We start from the raw sequence: 17,699 nt of genomic DNA on the forward strand, positions 1-17,699 counted from the left end.
GATCAGTGAAAATCTCAAACTTCCTCAACAAGACAAAAAAAAAACGTTTTGCTCTAATCAACTTTTGGTGGAGTTACAACATCTGCCAGAAGTGACACACCTGCAACCGTCCCTTTAGAACATACTGTGATAAAACAGTGATCGCTTTCAGTTCAAGTAAAGTTATACATGCCAGTAGCTGCTTCTTTAGAAATCTAAAAACCATCCTGTCCATCTGTGTTTTGAAATGTCCTCTATATTAACACTTAAATAAACAATGCATGGCGTTTGAACACTTCAAAATATCTCAACAACTACTTGATAAATAATCATGAATTTTGGTCCAGTCTCCAGGATAACTCCCACCGATTTTCATGATCCACTGACATTTCATCTCGCCCCATCATCAGGTCAAATTTGTCCAGTACTCTGGCGCCAAAGTACAGCCTCACAGAGCTGCTAATGTAGCTGTGGACTCTTATGGCCCTATTTAAATGATCTATAGCTCATGGTCTAAAGTTTATGGCACAAGTGTATTTAAGGGGCATCTTGAGTGTGTCCAACTCCACTTTTGCTAGTTAAACAGGGCATAATGGTGGTGCGAAGTAAGGCGCAAGGGGCAAAGGGTTGTACTTAGTCCCTTACTTAATCATAGGTGTGCTTTTGGAGAAACATGAATTTAACCAATTAAAGTGCCATATCCCATTCCCTGCGGCATGCCGGCGCCCTGCACCTTATTGCTCTGACTGCTAGTAATGCAGTCAGAGCAGTAAGGTCACAGCAGCAAATATCATGGGACATTTAAGCAGCTGTAAAAACTGTAATTATAAACTTGACAGAGGAAACAGAAATAAACTTTAAGCCTCTGAAATAATCATTGAAGTTATGCTGCTCCTCGTACATAAATCCGCACAGCATCTCTCTTAATGGGGAGTCGGACAACAGCTCTGCTCTGGTCTCTGCTATGTTCACAATTTTAGAGAATATAATTCATTTCCCCATTAACGCTGTATTTTTTTCACTCTCCTGCAACCCATCTGCACGTCACTGTGTTTAACAAGTACAGTGTAAGTCCATTGTGAATCTGTCTATGTAGGTACATCTTACTATCTGAATAATGCACCCTTTTAATTGAAGGAAAATACTGCGCCATTGACCTTAGACCAGGTTTTTCTTGGTCAATGGGGAAGTCGCTTTCTGCTGCCACAAAATCCACCAACCATGCACCTGACCACACCTCATTTTAAGACCTGCACGCCCATCAGCAGACAGATTCACGCAAGTACATACTTACACAATATGGGCACAGGCCATGAAAATGTCAAGTGTGTCCAACTCAAACTAGTAACAACAGTAGCCCTGCAAGCCACCTTGTGCTGGGTGTAAGATTGGGTCTTGATTTAGTCTTGTTATCATTGTCCATTAAAAACTAAAGTAGCCTGAATTGGGTTTTTATGTTCTGGGCTCCTGTCTTCCAAAAATGTTGGACGAAACTGAAGATATTTTGACATGTCATAGAAGGAGAAGCCCTGGTGTAAAAAATAAAATTACTGATGTCTGAATTCTTTTCAGCAGCTTCAGTTTTAGAGTCCTATTGTGCATTCTGGCTCATTGTCATGGTTTACTAGAATACTTAATATAACAGAGCCAACAGATCATTAATGTTATTAGGAATGTGCAGTTATCAAACTATAACAAGTTAAAAAAAAAAAACATCTGCATTAAATAAGGCCTTTGTGGAAACTCAATAGTTCCGCCACATATAGTTGCGAAACTTTACTGCAACTCTTCTGATATGAAAACTGAAAAGAGAGTTGACCTTATAACCCTCACGTCCAAACTCCGATCAGACATCTGGATCTTTCTTAAGCAGGAAATAAGAGTAACTTTCTCTTTTTCCTGTCAGTGCACACAGGTGTGCACACACACGAATACAAATGAACACCAATAAAAAAAGATGTCAGGAAAGAGAGAAGAGAAATCTTTACCTGCAGAACAGGTATTCAAACACACCCACACAAGAGGAGGCACCTTTGTCACTCACACACAAACATAACATTTGAAACACACAATCTGACGTACACGTCAGAACAAGTCTGTACCACATGTCTGGCATTCCTCCTGACCAAGAAGTGAGCACTGATTTGCATGTGGGTCTGTGCTCCTCCAGTTCATACAGAACTGTATCTACACCATTCCTGTTCCTCTAGCTCACTTTACGACGCCACTGTTTACACAAATCTCTGCTTTTCTCTTACGTTAGGTAAAATAAAGGAAAAGAATATCCACTAACTGCATATTAAGACGTATACATTTCAAATGAACAGGACTCATAAACTGTTTTTCACTGTTTTCTGTTGGTTCAAAGGCTGGCCAACAGACACATTTTTGTGTTTTAACAGCATTTAAATACCTATATTTCACTGTGAAGTAGGTCTTAACTACAAGTTGGAATACAGTCATAAAATGCTGCTTAGACAACGCCTAAAAACTGACTTTCTCATGAAATTCTCCTCAGTTTTGTCATGTTATGACCTGCAAGTCGCCAAATCAAAGCCTTCTGCCAAGACATGTTCACCACTGAGATTGGAGGTATAATCTTGACATTGGAAACAGCAGTTATGATACGATCAAACGCATCAAACATGAGACTGTTTTGCCTGTTGTTTCAAGAATGAACTTCCAATCTCAACCTTTCATCAAACATGGATGAGAAGTCCTTTAAACTCATAACTACTAACAAACCTCAAGGTGGCATTGTTTAACCACCCGTATTTCTTGTGTACTGATTTCTCTACCCGACTCTCAAATTAGGTGAAATTAAAGACAAGAAAATCCAACAAAATAAGACCCACACGCTGTTTCTCATTGTTTTCTACCTGTCATCCCAGTGGGATCTGATTTGGTTTGCAGGTCAAGGGTTAATATTTCCGTGTGAAGCAGGGCTGCAACTAATTATTAATTATCTTTATTATCAATTAATCTGTCAATAATTTTCTCAATTAATCGATTAGTTGTTAAGTCAGTAAAATGGCAACAAATATAAAAACATGTCAAAGGACTGAGGTTCTTAAAAGGTCCAGTTTCATCCAATCAAAAAGCCAAAGATATTCAGTTAATAATGATATAAAACAGATAAACAAACAGGAAATCCTCACATCAGGGGAGCAGGGAGAAGCTTTTTAACATTTGTGCTTGAAATATGACAAATAATCGATTATCAAAATAGTATGTAACAGTAGTAGTAATAATTATAGTATCTAGTTTCAGTATCATGATAAATTTCCAAGGAAGACAGAACAGGCAGGTTTAGCATGTCGCTGGGACCAATAAATTTGATTGCAAAAAAAAATAAAAAAAATAAAAAAAATGGGTGTGTCATTACAGTGAGGCCCTGACAGTGTATACCAACAGGACAGTAATATCTGCCAGATGGAGAGAGACACAATCTATCACATGCTAAATGTAACGTTAGCTGCTGAGACAGTCCACTGTAAAATGCCTTGCACATAATCTGGAGCTTTCCTCAAAGTGAATTAATTTCAGCCAGAGGGCCGTAACCCCTGTGTTTTTGGGGAAATGGAGACACACTGATGTAGCATGCTGTTGCTATCTAGCTAACTTAATCTTAGCTCCGTGTGGCAAAAAATTGCAGATTGATTGACGGATATTATTGGTTGAAACTGGTTGGTACTAGGTTATGTAACCACACGTCATATTTTGTTCTAGGAGAAGAATTTGGATTTTGATTCGAGAATATGAAGACAGTGACGGATTTTTTTGCATATATTTTTTAATGGGTGCACAATGTGGCCACGGCTGTGATCTCAAACGGTAAGAAAGGTATTTTTCACATTTAAGGACCGAATTTTTGACTGAAAATTACAAAAACAATTAAACGATTATCAAAACAGTTGCCCATCTGTTTTATCTCAATGACCAATCAATTAATCGACCAAAGGTTGTTGCATCCATGTGGGTCCTTGTGACATAATTTCATCATCAAGCCCACGACTGTCAAGCACACCAATTGCACATGCACTAGAAAACCAAACTGGATACTCGTTTGTACTCTATACTTTTGTTAAGCAGTCTTACACTTTTTTTTCTCTTTTTTTGACTTCCTCATGTTGTTCACTGAAATACAACAAACACAGGAGCTCTTTTTTATGTCAGGAGGTTGTCATCATGTTTCCTAGTAGGGCTGATCCATCAAACTTGATTGCTGTATCAATTTGATGATCAACAATCCAATATCATTGATGCAAAGTGAAAGCATCGATGCATATCATCTTAAGGATATGCATTAACTTTGAAAACAGCGCCAGACTAACAATGACAAGCAGCCAAGAAAAAGATGGTGAGGATTATACACTCTGGAATAAATCAGCGATGCGGAAATATTTTGGATCTTAAAGAAAATACGGGTTAACAGACGGAGCACATGCCACATGAAAACAATGCCGTCAAGAGATAAAATACTCAGGAGATACAACAAACCTGCCTGGCTGGGTTTCTCACTACAGAGACATTAGCTGCTGTTTCAATGTTCAGCTGAAAAAACATGCATGCAGGCTGAAATTCAACCTTGCTGTTTTGAGGAGATGCAGTGATTTAAACCAAAAGTGAGTAATAAGAAGTATAAATAATACATGTAATTTGTTTAGCTATTAGCAGAGGAGAAATCCGCTAGCTGCTAGGCTAATTTAATTTATGCTGCTGGAAGAAGTTTGCCTTCAGGGCTTTGAGCCAGATGGCCCTGAAGTTTTTTGAAACATTTAATGATTTGGGTTAAAATGAAAAGATCTTTTCCAGAAAAGAGCTTTCTGGCCGAAAGCCCTAAAGGTTAACTTATCCCATGTGCTGTTTTATGCGTTAGTGGAGTCAGATTACAGTAAACTTTACTGCACTTAAGCGGTTACAATATTTGAGGCGTTGTTTTTTATCTTTTCTGGCCAAAAGCAAAAACAGAGGCAGCTTCTCCTGCAACAGGATATTGAATAAAACTATCGTCATATTGTGGCAGGCTTTGTGATATTAGCAAATATCATATCGTTGTCGTAGTGTTTTACACCTGCATTTGTAGAACATGTCTGTGTACATATAAACCCCAGACTGTGGTTTGTAGACGTCCACTGTCTGCAAGCAAATGTGCAGCTGTTTGCATCTGTCCTGAAGTATGATCAAGGCCTAACTGGTGCAGCTTTACCAAATTTAATCAAACTTGTCCTAATTTATTTTGCAGTTCAGCTCAGTGACAGCTGAGCAAGTGGATCTTTATTTAATTTTTTTTGTGTTACCCTAGATGCCTCTACCTTTGACGTGCAAATCACTAGATCAGTACTCACTGGATAGCTTCTTTGTTCACTTGATCCACTGATTAACTCCTTTCTATATCTTCAGTGTGTGTGAACAAAGATCACTGACTAACAACATCACAACAATCCTTTGATCTCTTTGTTGTATTGGGGCCGTCGACAAATGTAAGAGTTGTCGGTGAATTGTTGGAAACTCACCACGAAACCTGACCTGACAGCTGCTCTACCTGTGCAAGGCTCTGATTGGTCTGTGCTCTCTAAAGTGTGTTAACAGCTCAGGTTAATTCACCACCACACTCTTAAGCTCACCACGGTCCAGGAGGCTGTGCGCAGTCACTCAAGCACATAAAGAGTTAACTTTGCTCTACCCCCAAAGCATTTCCTGTAAAACCACCACCAGAGCTATGAGAAGTGAAGCCTCTGGAGATGAGTGGGACTTTTTTACTGTTGATAAAATTACACAGGTTTGCACAACTCCTCCCAGTCAATGATGTCTTGAGTAAGAGCCTAATGTGGAAACACTGGTCATTTTCTTCCTGCAGCTCACATGGCAGGTCACATGACAGATGAGTTGAGGTGGGTGTCTGAGACGGATCAGTGAAGAGGAGGAAGTGATACCCCGAGCACAACATTTGCTGCATTACTGTAGTGTGCATGTGAGTGAGGGGTGTCACTGTGTTGCTGAAAGGGGCCTGTTTGTGAAACCATTTTGTGCAGAGGTCCGTGTCTAGACACCCACCCATCACCACGACCAGCCAACCACCCACTCACGGACACACATCACCACCCACCCACACTCAAACCCACCATTTTACAATTTCGATCAGATGTCAGGCTCAGTGTGAGGGGAGCGAGAGACAAAAATAAAGCTCAACTTCCTGGTTTGTCTCTACCTCCCATTTCTCCTTGGCCAAAACCAGACATCTCAGCTTTCAACCACTCCGCCGACTCTTCTACTCTTACATCTCACACTGTCTCCTCAGCTCGAGCCTCTCAGAGTGTTCTCACTCTCATTTATCACTGTTGGCAGGCACCTGCTTTGAGTTTCGACACCTGCCTGCCAACACCAACACGGCGTCAACGAAAGAGCCAACAGGTCACTCTAACAGTGTGCAGACCTGCGGCCCAGAATACAACAAACACACAACAACACTCCTTCAGACAGTGAACATCCGTCCACACACCCACAGCCATATGCAGCAGAAGGATTTGTGAATGAGCCACTGCTCTTACCTTGGCACTGGAATCCCTGTTTCCCAAAGCCCCTGTGGACAGAAAACAGGGATGAGAAATTTGGGGAATTCACAAGAGATGCACTGACAATGACGCATGCACACACACTAACAGATATCGAATCACACATGGACACACACTCACACAGCACCACATCAACACACACACACAGCTGCAGCAGCAACAGTGGGGCCCTGTGTCTCTGTGTCTCCAGCTGCATTCCTCCACCAGACCCCCAGTTTCAGAGATGGGTGTCGGGTCGATGCGGTAAACGCCGAGCAGCAGCGCCTGCTCTGCGGCTGCCGACAACGCATCTCCCCCCGACAGGCCCGCGCTGCTGTCGCATTGTGGAAAACTGGGGGAATGGCGCATCGCAGTGTTTTTGACAATGACAATGAATGAAACACTGCGGTTGTCTGAACAGTGTCTGTGTGGAAGGAGGCCGACCGGAGCCGCAGCAGCAGCAGCAGCAGCAGCAAGTGAATCACCTGTGTCCTTTCCCCCCTCTCACACACTCACCAGATGAAGTCCGTGCAGTGGCTGCAGAAGGTTGGCTGCTTGAAGAAGCGCGCGATGAACTTGTGGTTCTTCACCTCGTGCACATTCTTCTGGCGGAGGGCTCCCTGTCGGGCGAAGACGCGCGCGTTCTCCGGTGCCTCTCCGTCGCTGCTGGGGTCAGCCATCTTAACGAGGAAGCGGCGGCGGCGGTCCGAGAGGAACGAGGGGTGAGGAGAGCGAAGAGACAGAGGGAGAGACGACGGAGGCAGCGGGGGAGAACGAGTCGCGGTGCAGGTGCCTCCTCCTCCTCCTCTCCGCCCCGCTGACCGCCTCGGTGTCGCTCGTGCTGCCGGTGTTGTGTCGGTCTGCGTCCAGCTCGCGCTGAGGCTGCTGCTGCTGCTTCTTCCGGCGGGTCCCCGTGCCGCCGCGCGCCTGTTTCCCTGTTCTTACCAATGTGTTGCTGCTTACAACTCTCCCTCTCTTCCCCCTCTATCTCTCTCTGATGCCCTGTCAAAACTACCACGAGTGCGCGCGCGCAGTTGTTTACACACCTATGCAAGCAATCCTTCAGCAGCAACACAAGCCAATCCACAAGTACTGCATACTTTCAGTGTATGATTACAGCGGACACACACACCCACGCACACAAACACAGGGCTGTCACTAACCTGACAATGGCCATGGGGCCCCAGAGTCAGGGACCCCCAGAGCCCCTGGTTCAGATGGTTTTGCTAAATTCATCATGTGCAAATTCTTTAAAGGAATCAGGTCCTTCATTATTGCCTATCTCTTTGGCATGTCTTGACAAGAAACCCGCCAAAATATAATTTTAGTTACCAGCGAATCTGCATGTACCTAATAAAGATGCGTTTAATCAAGTCACCACAATCCAAGAGATTGTTAATCCAGCACATCACTGGAGTTAAAGAACTGTTTTGGGAAACTGACTTTTTTGCTTTCTTTCTTTTTTTTAGATTATATTTTTTGAGTTGAGGATCATAACAATACAAAATAAAGGGCATGGAAGATATACATCTCTTCATATACATCCTCTTTTCCAGCTTATTCCCTAACTAATACACCGACTACCAAACCAAACAACCAAAATAAATCCATTCATCCATCCATGTTCATCCGCTTATCTGGGGCGGGTGGCGGGGGCAGCAGGCTGAGCAAGGCACCCCAGACGTCCCTCTCCCCAGCAACGCTTTCCAGCTCCTGCTGGGGGACCCCAAGGCGTTCCCAGGCCGGATGAGATATGTAATCCCTCCAGCGTATCCTGGGTCTGCTTTGGGCCTCCTACCAGTGGGACATGCCCAGAACACCTCCAACGGGACGCATCCTGATCAGATGCCCGAACCACTTCAACTGACCCCTTTCAATGCAATGGAGCAGCAGCTCTACTCTGAGCTCCCTCCGGATGTCTGAGCTCTTTACCCTATCTCTAAGGCTGAGCCCAGCCACTCCATGGAGGACACTAATTTCGGCCACAAGTATCTGAGATCTCATTCTCTCGCTCACTACCCAGAGCTCATGACCATAGGTGAGGGTTGGGACATAGATGGATGCTCAGCTCCCTCTACACCACGACGGTCCAGCGCAGTGCCCGTATCACTGCAGAAGCCGCACCAAACCGCCAGTTCACAAACAGACAGATAAGCAAAAATCAAAACAGACAAAACAAAAATAAAGATGAATAAATTAATAAAGGTTTACAGAATCACAGTTCTAAGGGGTAATCGGGTATGTTGAAGAGATAGTGGCATATTGAGCACATAAACCTACTTGGAGATGTGTTACGAGACCTCAGTCAATACTAATCCATACAGTCCACTCCTAAGGACCTAGGCCCCATCATTTCTAGTACAGCCCAGAAAAGGGTCCCAAATGTGAAAAAGTTGAATGGCTGGTCCTTGAGCCAGAAGCGTATAGCTTCTAAAGGTATAAGCAGTGCTCTGTCCATCGTGCTCCGGATCCAATATGAAACCATAGGGACAGTGTCTGAAATCCTCTGAGGAAGAACACACCTCCGTGCACTAAAAAGAAGCACCTTAAGCAGCTTCAGTGAAGAGCGGCTAAGGTTCAGGGCTACTACTTTGTTGCTTTCTGGCTGAGAGTTGGAAGAGATGATAGATGCCACTGTCATGTAAATACGCAGCCAGCAGCTGATTAGCTAGGCTATAGCATAACACGTTTACACATTGTGCTCAAGTCTGACCCGCTGAGACTCAAGAAAGTCTCCGCTCCCAGCAAAGAAATAGTCCCGCACATAACCCTCCTGTGAAGAAGCATTCCTGGCAAAATGGGAAACAGTTTTGTATGTCATCTCCCAGAGGTCCACAAACAAAATACAGGCCTACAGTGATGTATTAATATGTGAGGTTTACAGGTGCTGGTAGGCGGCTTTTGTTGCCTTCAGACAGAGCCAAGCTGTTCCACCCTGTTTCTAGTCTTTGTGCGGAGCCAGTGTAAATCAGCTGCTGGCTTTATCTTTATATTCATCCTTCAGAAATGAGAGTACTGTCATTTCTCTCATCTCACTCTCAGTAAGAAAGAGATATGTGTATTTCCCAAAATGTGTTAAATGGAGGTAAAATGGCAGTAACACGCTGCTCAGAGGCAGGTATGGGGAGCAGTAGGGGCCCATATAACAGGTTAACCCGGTCATGCTTACATAAGGGTAAAATCTGACACTGGTCCAGGCCCCAGGCCCTCGGGGCTCCCAAATGTCTGCATGTCAATCAGTTTTGGTGACTTTGTTAATTGTATGTTTGTTGAAGATGTTGCACCACTTACAAATAAGACAGCCAAGGCAGGCCCTGCATTGTTAGCCACTGTATGTCATGTTGTCTTGTAGAGCAGTGCTTCAGGTCCTGAGGGTCGGAACCTCTTAAGTGTTAACAAGACTAGGATTACTGCCTCGAGGTTGAATGCCTCCTCCAGCCAGTCAAGTTGCTGTTTACATCCGTGTTTGTCCAGACTCACATAATAAATGTAGTGAAGACTTTACGGAAATTTAATAAAAGCTATTAAGTGCATTTTCTTAAATTGGAAATTATCACTATTTTGACATGTATGATTCCAGTGAATAACTTCCAGTGTCTTTACTTTTTACAGAGAAGTACAGAGAACTGTAGCTTTGTCTTTGACTGGACCAACAAAAACAGTGCAGTTACACGGACAACCCATTTGTAAGGCTTATCCCGGTTATGATCATATTCGGGATATGGTGTTCACGTGAGCATCGAGAAACCGTGTTATACGTCCCAATTTTCTTTCAGAGTACTCCAGCTGGCATATTCGGGTTTCTCATAAATGGAATATGGCACATAAACGGGATACTCCAAAAAACGATCAAACGAGTTATTCATGTCCATGTAAACGCACTCAACTGTGGTTGTGGTGGACCACCAGAGGGAAAGGACAGAACGCAAAGTTGTGGCCATGACGGTAGACAATGCTTCAAATATGGATGCTGCTGCAAAGACATGACGAACTCTAAAATGTGGATGCTTCACACATTTTAGCCAGCAGTGACCACTGATGCCCATGATTACCCCTGACAGTGAGTGATACTGGATACTCTAAACTATGTTATCTATTGTTCTCATGACTACTGTCTGTATCTCAAATTGCCCTCTGGGGACATTAAAGTTTACCCTACCTTACCTCTTGAACCCGGCAGCACAGAAGATCTTTACAATCAGAACAGTTTCAAGATTACCAGTTCAGTATCTGAGTACCTGAGTTAAGATGTTGATTAATGGCCAGAAAAGTGTTTTTGGTGAATATTATGATGTCATTGTGACTTTGACCTTTGACCTTAAAATGTCATAAATTCATCATTTTATTGATATTTTATTTGTGTGAAGTTCTGTCATCATTGGCGAATTAATTCTTGATTTATGGCCCTTAATGTGTTTTGAAGTCACAGTGACCTTTGACCAAGAAGTTGAAATCAGATCACTGTTGAGTTCTAAGAGAAAAGTTGGACTCAGATTCTGATGAAATTCCCTGAAGTCATTCCTAAGAAGTCATGTTTATGAGGAAACAGGTTTGGCTTGCTGTAATTACTCTTGTTCATACTGGTCCTGAAGAGATCTGCTCACAAATCAGTTTCAATGTTAGTGATAAAGGAAAACATCCTCAGACCTCATTCTGTGTAAAAAATACTCTCCAAAGTTTATCTGAAGCTAATGTGAGGTTTAAACGCCAGTGTTGAACAAATAAGTTAATAGCTTCCAAAGGTTTTTTTGGTCTGTACAAATGTCCCTGTTTGTGTCTCCTCTGCAGCTCAGCAAGGACAGACTGCCCGGGGAACAAAAAGGGTTTGTAATGTTGTAATGTTTGTAATAAAAAGGCCATGGTCAACTTACAGTAGGTTCAGGAGGGCCACGCCTCAACCACACCGGTGGTTACCTGCCAAGCCTACTTACACCTGGTCAACCCATCTTGCTCTGTTTGTTTCAGAATTCTCAACCCACCCTCCCTTCCCTACCCTTCACCCATCATCCTCCCTCATCCCTACCAACATTCCTCCATCCCCTCCTCCCTTCTTCCCTCATCTTTTTTTATTCAGTGTGGTGCATACCTCTCCCTTGTCTCATTCTAGGTACCTTCTGGGGGGCCTGTAATCAGCTCAGGTGGGCAAAATGCCTGACATTGAACCCCCACGCTGAGTCTCCCTCTGCCCGAGCAACCTAACAGACGACATCCCTCATCCAACTTCACCCCCACTTACATCCATTCACCATTCCTCAACAAATAACACCTCCAACAGCAAGGTTTTTTTCTGTATTTCTTGTTATTAAGAGGATCCATGTATCAACAGTTTCAAGACCTGCTTTTATTTTTGGTTTCGTGCTTACTTCTGGCATTTCCCTAAATTATTTAGCGGTTAATTAAAATAGCACACAGCAAACCACGGCCATGAAAAAAAAAATTCCAGGTTATAAAACAAATTATTTAATGCAGCTTCAAAGCAAATTACTTTCAAAGCTTTTCTCTTACAAACTGAAAAAAAATGCTCAAACAGAGCACACAACCTTACCCAGTTCAGTACTGGTGGTGTTGCTTTACACTATCATCTGTTTTAGTCAAAGTCTATTATGTATTTAGGTGCTGGGGTGTCCCTGTTGACTGACATTTCGATTACAGATTTTGCCTCTAATTTCCCTGGAATGGTCATGTTATGTGTAGGAGGTTATGTGTGAATGACAGACATGAATATTTGAACCTGTTATGTTACAGGATTAATGTGAGAAAGGGGCTTAAAGCTGCGTTCATCATCTGACACCTGCCCACAACTACAAGCAATCATACCAGCAATGATGCTGATTAGCTGCACAGATGCATTTAATTAAAAGATACTAATCTGACATAACACACATGATGGTGTAAGAAATCATGCAAAAAGTTTACACCCACTTTTACACCTTTCATTAATGCTGCGGCTCTAAATAGGAACACGCCATTTTGTCTCTGCCTCTGTGTACATCCCAGTTAAAGGAACCAAACACTTTGAACTTGTTGGTATTTCAGACCTTTTTTGAGATTAAAATATGGCAAAAAAAAAAAAAGCCAGTAAAAGATAAGTATCTAATTTTACTGGCTAAGAATTTGCTAATAATTTTTCATAATTTTTCTTGTATTTTTTGGGATATTTTACAGATTTTTTTTATAATATTTTTTTCAGATATTTACTAATTTTTAAAAAATATTTTCGATTTTTTTGTGGGTATTTAAATAAAAAAAATTCTGGATATTTTACTTACAGTTACAGGATATTTCATTGATAAAATATCTGAAAAATATCAGTAAAATGTTTTTAATAAATGAAAAAGTTCAAGTAAATAAGAATCTAAATACTATTTAAAAAAAAATTACAAGTCAACAAACAGTCCAGTGCATTTTTCTGTATAATTAAACATTTGCTGAGAAAAATTAAGGGCTTCATGAAGAGCATGAAATGATTCAGGTAGTCTTGAATTCTCTTTCCCAGTTAGGAGAGGCTTTATAAAAATTAGGTGTATACTAGATAAATGAATAATCAACACAGTGATGAAGGTGGGCTACAAATTGCCCCTTAGAAATGTTACAACCTTGTTTAGCGTCTTGCACAGTCTAAGCCTGTTTGAGCGCACCCTCAGTGGAAAATCACACCTCCGGCTCATTAACAGTACACAACAAAGTTGTGCAACATGTCGTCAAACTGGAAAAGAGGGTCAGAGGATAAAGGAGGTCATAGGCTGTACAGACTGTAACTTGTATTGATCTGTCATTGGTGCAAAAGATCGGCTGCAGATTACAGAGTTAACAGGTATAATGCTGGACTGAAATTATGTGAAGACCTGTCCACGCGGTTGTTCTGAACTTAATCCTGATTTCAGCCACACTCCTTCTTTTCTCTGAATGCATACTTCCTCTTCATCACTGCCAACACAGAGTTGACAGTACAGTTCAGAGATAAACGTGGTGCCAGAAGAAGGAAGACAAAGGAAAGAATTTGACGCACTTGATGCTTTGACTGCTTCATGTATGCGCACACACACTGCAGAAAGGGCATGTGCTCGTCACTCAGTAGGTTTGAGAAATGCTTTCCTTGTTGAAATGGTCAAGATTGAAAGAGCTTTTCACAGCTTCACACCTGCTCAGCAGCATTTCCTTTTAGCATATATATCAACCTTTAGACACTGAAGACGTACACTGTGGTGACCTACACCAGTCCAATGTTGGTGACAAGTTTCTGCTGCACGCAAATCAGAGCTGAATCTGTCTGTCTGTCGGATCTTATCTTACCACTCTTGGAACTGTAAGAGTTTCCTCTGAAGAGTTTTTCAGAAGACCTCCTGAGCTAAGAGAAGAGAAGTTGACACTCTGCTATGTATGAACGTCAGGTGACTGGTCTGTGCCACTGAATGCAATATTAACTTTACCGTGATCTAAAATATGCTTTTAAAACATCTCTCAGTCTTGGGATCTACTGTTGGCACTATAATGCTTTGTGAACTAGCGTAATTCTTAGAACTGAAAAAGCTTCTTGGATGAGAGACGAAACTTCTTCAAGAAACGCAACCATTTCCGGTTGCCTACGATATAGCACTTAAGACTTAGTCCACAACATCTTGACGTTCGGACTGATACATCCCTCGGCCAGTTAGGAGCTACTATTCATCTTATACTGTTTTGTAAATGTGGCTCCAGAACCTCTGTTGTGTTTGTCGAGCAGCTGGGTAACCATGCAGAACATGTTTCTAACTCCTGGTTAAAGGCAGGATGACGATGTTCTTCACTGACTGCCTTTTCCTCTTTGTCCACTCTAATTATGGTTGCCTGATAACCTTTTTAAGGCATCACTATATTTTACAGCTCCCTTTATTTCCTTCAAATTTAATGAAAATGTTCTAAGTAGTATGTTGGTATGCAACTTTTGGACATTTCCTTGAAAGGGCACTTGGTACTAATTATAAGGGAAGTGAACAGGGTGTCCACTTAATAGTGTTGTTAAGTATTACTCATCATTTTTAAAGGAAATTATGATAGTTTGATGGAAATTAGAGGGTCGATTGATGGAGTCCATTAGCAGCCATTAATATCCATGTTTAGTTTTTTTATGTATCCATTTGGAAGCTCTCTTTGTGACTGTGTTGACTGTCAGATACACACAACCACAACAAAAACACATCACAGTGAAAGGTGTACTATGCAGGATTGTCAGTTACTGTTTATACACACGCTTGCCAGCACAAGTGAAAGTAAACGCCAAGACTAGATTCACTCTCGTTTGGTGTTTTGCCTGCTATTTTTGTTTTGTTGTTTTCTTGGTACTGTGTCTCTTGGATGCCTGCTGCTTACAGTCTGGCACCTGGTTGCTACCTTTTAATAAAGCCCTGACCCTGAGTGTTGTAGAGGTACACACCCATGAACATCCTGAACACAGAGAATAAGAAGAAGATAGGAAAATAGAGACAGAGGGCAGAGCCTCTGCAAATAAATACACCACAACACACTTCTAGCAGGTCATAAGTGATGATTCAGAGGGATTACTTCTGTATGAGTCAATACACTGTTTTTAAGAAAGTCCAGCACAGTTTATCTTTAACTGACACAGAGCCACTTGATAACTGAAGTACCATAAAACTTAAATTAGTAGCCCGGGCTAGCATTTGCTTAAATCACTGAATTCAACAGGCCTATATTTGGGACAGGCCTTTAATTCCTTTCACACAAAACTGTTGCTCAGCAAAGATGGGGAATACAATAAAATTGTTTATTTAGACCAGTGTGAATATTCCTTGCTTAAAAATTAGGCTTCAGATAACAAATCAATTATGAATCATTCATTTGATCTAGCTCCGACAGACAGCGCATTAGAAGAGCGTTGAAGTTTCAGTTATAGTAGAAAAATGTTTGTTCAGTCAACAATAACCCTTCCCTTGTCGTTCCTTTAAGGGTAATTGTGACTGATAATAATATCAATTCTCTGACAGTGCCATATTTTTTAAGATGGTTATCGTACCATTGCAACCCTAGCAGCACTGTAGTGTTGTTGGTTGAGATGCAGCTAATGCAGCTACTTCATAAACTTAATGGTAGTTTAAATAAACTAATTTGTTTAGCATTTAAAATCCTAATCTGTAAGTAATTAGTAGCTCTAAAGTCTTACAGCCATTAAATAAATGTAATGGACTAAAAAGTACACTTCCCTCTGAACTGTAGTAGATGTATGCAAGTTGCATAAAATGGAAATACCAAAGCAAAATAAAAGTACCTTGAAATACTTGATTTATTTGGTTACTTAATGAATAAAAATAATCTGCAGTGATGGAAAGTAAAAGCACATCAAGTAGGCTGCTGTACTTGAGTTCAACTTTGGGATACCTATACTTTACTAAAATAACTCCCCATTGTGTTTCTTTTTGTTTCTTCTTCATCACATAAATATTCTGCTTTGTACTTCACTACATTTATCTGACAACTTAAGTAATGGAGTACAAAGTACAGTAGTTACCTCTGAACTGCAGCAGAGAAGTTTACAGTATAGCATAAATGGACACAATCAACTATAGGTAACTCAACGCTGTAATTTAGTACTTAAGTAAGTACTAATTACTTCCATTACTGTATTGAAGGATTTAAGTTATCTATTTTCATGTGCACAACAATTATGGTAATGATAGTCTTGCATCTCAGGCTCCCTCCAACAATGCTCAATAAATATGAAATCATGCAATTAAAAACAAAACAAAAAAAAACAATGTAAGGTATAAAATAGTGCAGAAGTTAAAAACACAGGGATAACTTCTAAAATAAAATAATAGCCTACGTGTGGTTGACAATAGTTAACATGTAGCCTTTTGCAACACACAAAACTTGAAAGTTTCCATTGTTGGTTTAAATGACAGATTATTACACCAGTGATGATAAAGCTACTTTTACAGAGGAAAAGATCCCAAATACTACAAATTACTCAGATATTTTACCTCAGATAATTTACAAATAATTAAAAGACACAAATGTATCACCGGGAACTAATGAGTTTTATTTGTGGTGGGGTTTTTTGGGGGTTTTTTCTTCATAAAATTAGTAGTAAACTGGCTGACCCATTAAAACAAAGCGTTACTGTGATAATGTGGTTCTGCTGGTTAATGACGCAACTTGTGAGCAGGTGCACAGTTTGTCATAAACTATAATCTTCCGCCATCTTGTGGCTGAGCAGAAGAATGACAGGCACAGGCACCAGATCTACCGTTTGTGTAACTACCTCCAAGCCCCGCCCTCCATACCGCGTCCTATTGGTCGGCGCTCTGCACAGAAACATATGATTGGATAGGATTTGCACTACGTCAGAGCACCAGCCTCCACATGAAAATATTGTATAAGCGTCCTGTGTGAACCAACAGAGCAGTAAGTACCAATGTCCTCCCTCTAAATGTGTTTTTAACTGTATCGTGAGACTGTGGGTTTAATGTGTGAGGAAGGATAATCTGTGAAACCTGACATCTTTCTCCAAACCGTCTCCAGTCATGCCGACGTCTCCTGTGGACACCCGGATCCCCCTCACCAGCTTCGGTCATCTCATCACAGAGGTGAAGGTAAGACCAGGGGCCTGTTTCACAAAACCAGGATAAGGGATTAAGCCGGGATATCTTGCAGTGGAGGATGAAATTAAACAGGTCAATCGATCACGGAATGAAAATGTATTGATTAATTTAGCAAATAAGGAAGTATTTGCATTCCCTTGTTGGCCATTTTCGTTTGACTGTTGTTGAGACAAAATAATGGGCCATTTTAACATTTTAAAACCTGGAGCGACATCACTTTTCTTGTGCTGCTAGCATGTATTTAAACCTTTGAGTCTTGAGCAAATTGGAGCGATTTTTTTTTTTAAATCATGGGGAAAAGGCAATCAATCAATCAATCAAACTTTATTTGTATAGCACTTTTCATACATTAAAAATGCAGCACAAAGTGCTTCACAGAATAAAAACAAACAAAAATAATACATACATATTGAAAACCCGCCCCTCCCACCCCCACATATAAACACACACACACACACACACACACACAGTCAATATAGTCAATAACATGGCTGGGCACTGAGGAACCAGGTGAGGAAAGAACCACCTATGGGGAGCCATCCACACTGAGAGGCGCTACAGCCCACGG

The 17,699-nt window shown here is 41.4% G+C and overlaps 1 protein-coding gene across 2 annotated transcripts in view; it reads right to left on the minus strand.

Moving 5' to 3' along the window:
• Positions 1-7,589, minus strand: part of LOC126390073 (protein kinase C beta type-like) — a 38,936-nt gene extending 31,347 nt beyond the window's left edge. The window contains exons 1-2 of one of the 2 annotated variants that reach the window (XM_050044176.1): positions 7,050-7,589; positions 6,531-6,562 (exon numbers count right to left, since the gene is read on the minus strand). In XM_050044176.1, the coding sequence (XP_049900133.1) occupies positions 6,531-6,562; positions 7,050-7,213 (196 nt within the window). In that variant the 5' untranslated portion in view covers positions 7,214-7,589. The remainder of the gene's footprint in view (positions 1-6,530; positions 6,563-7,049) is intronic. The other variant, XM_050044175.1, reaches the window with a different exon arrangement.
• Positions 7,590-17,699: the final 10,110 nt, after the last annotated feature.

Source organism: Epinephelus moara, chromosome 5, assembly GCF_006386435.1.
Source record: "Epinephelus moara isolate mb chromosome 5, YSFRI_EMoa_1.0, whole genome shotgun sequence".
Taxonomy (NCBI): domain Eukaryota; kingdom Metazoa; phylum Chordata; class Actinopteri; order Perciformes; family Serranidae; genus Epinephelus; species Epinephelus moara.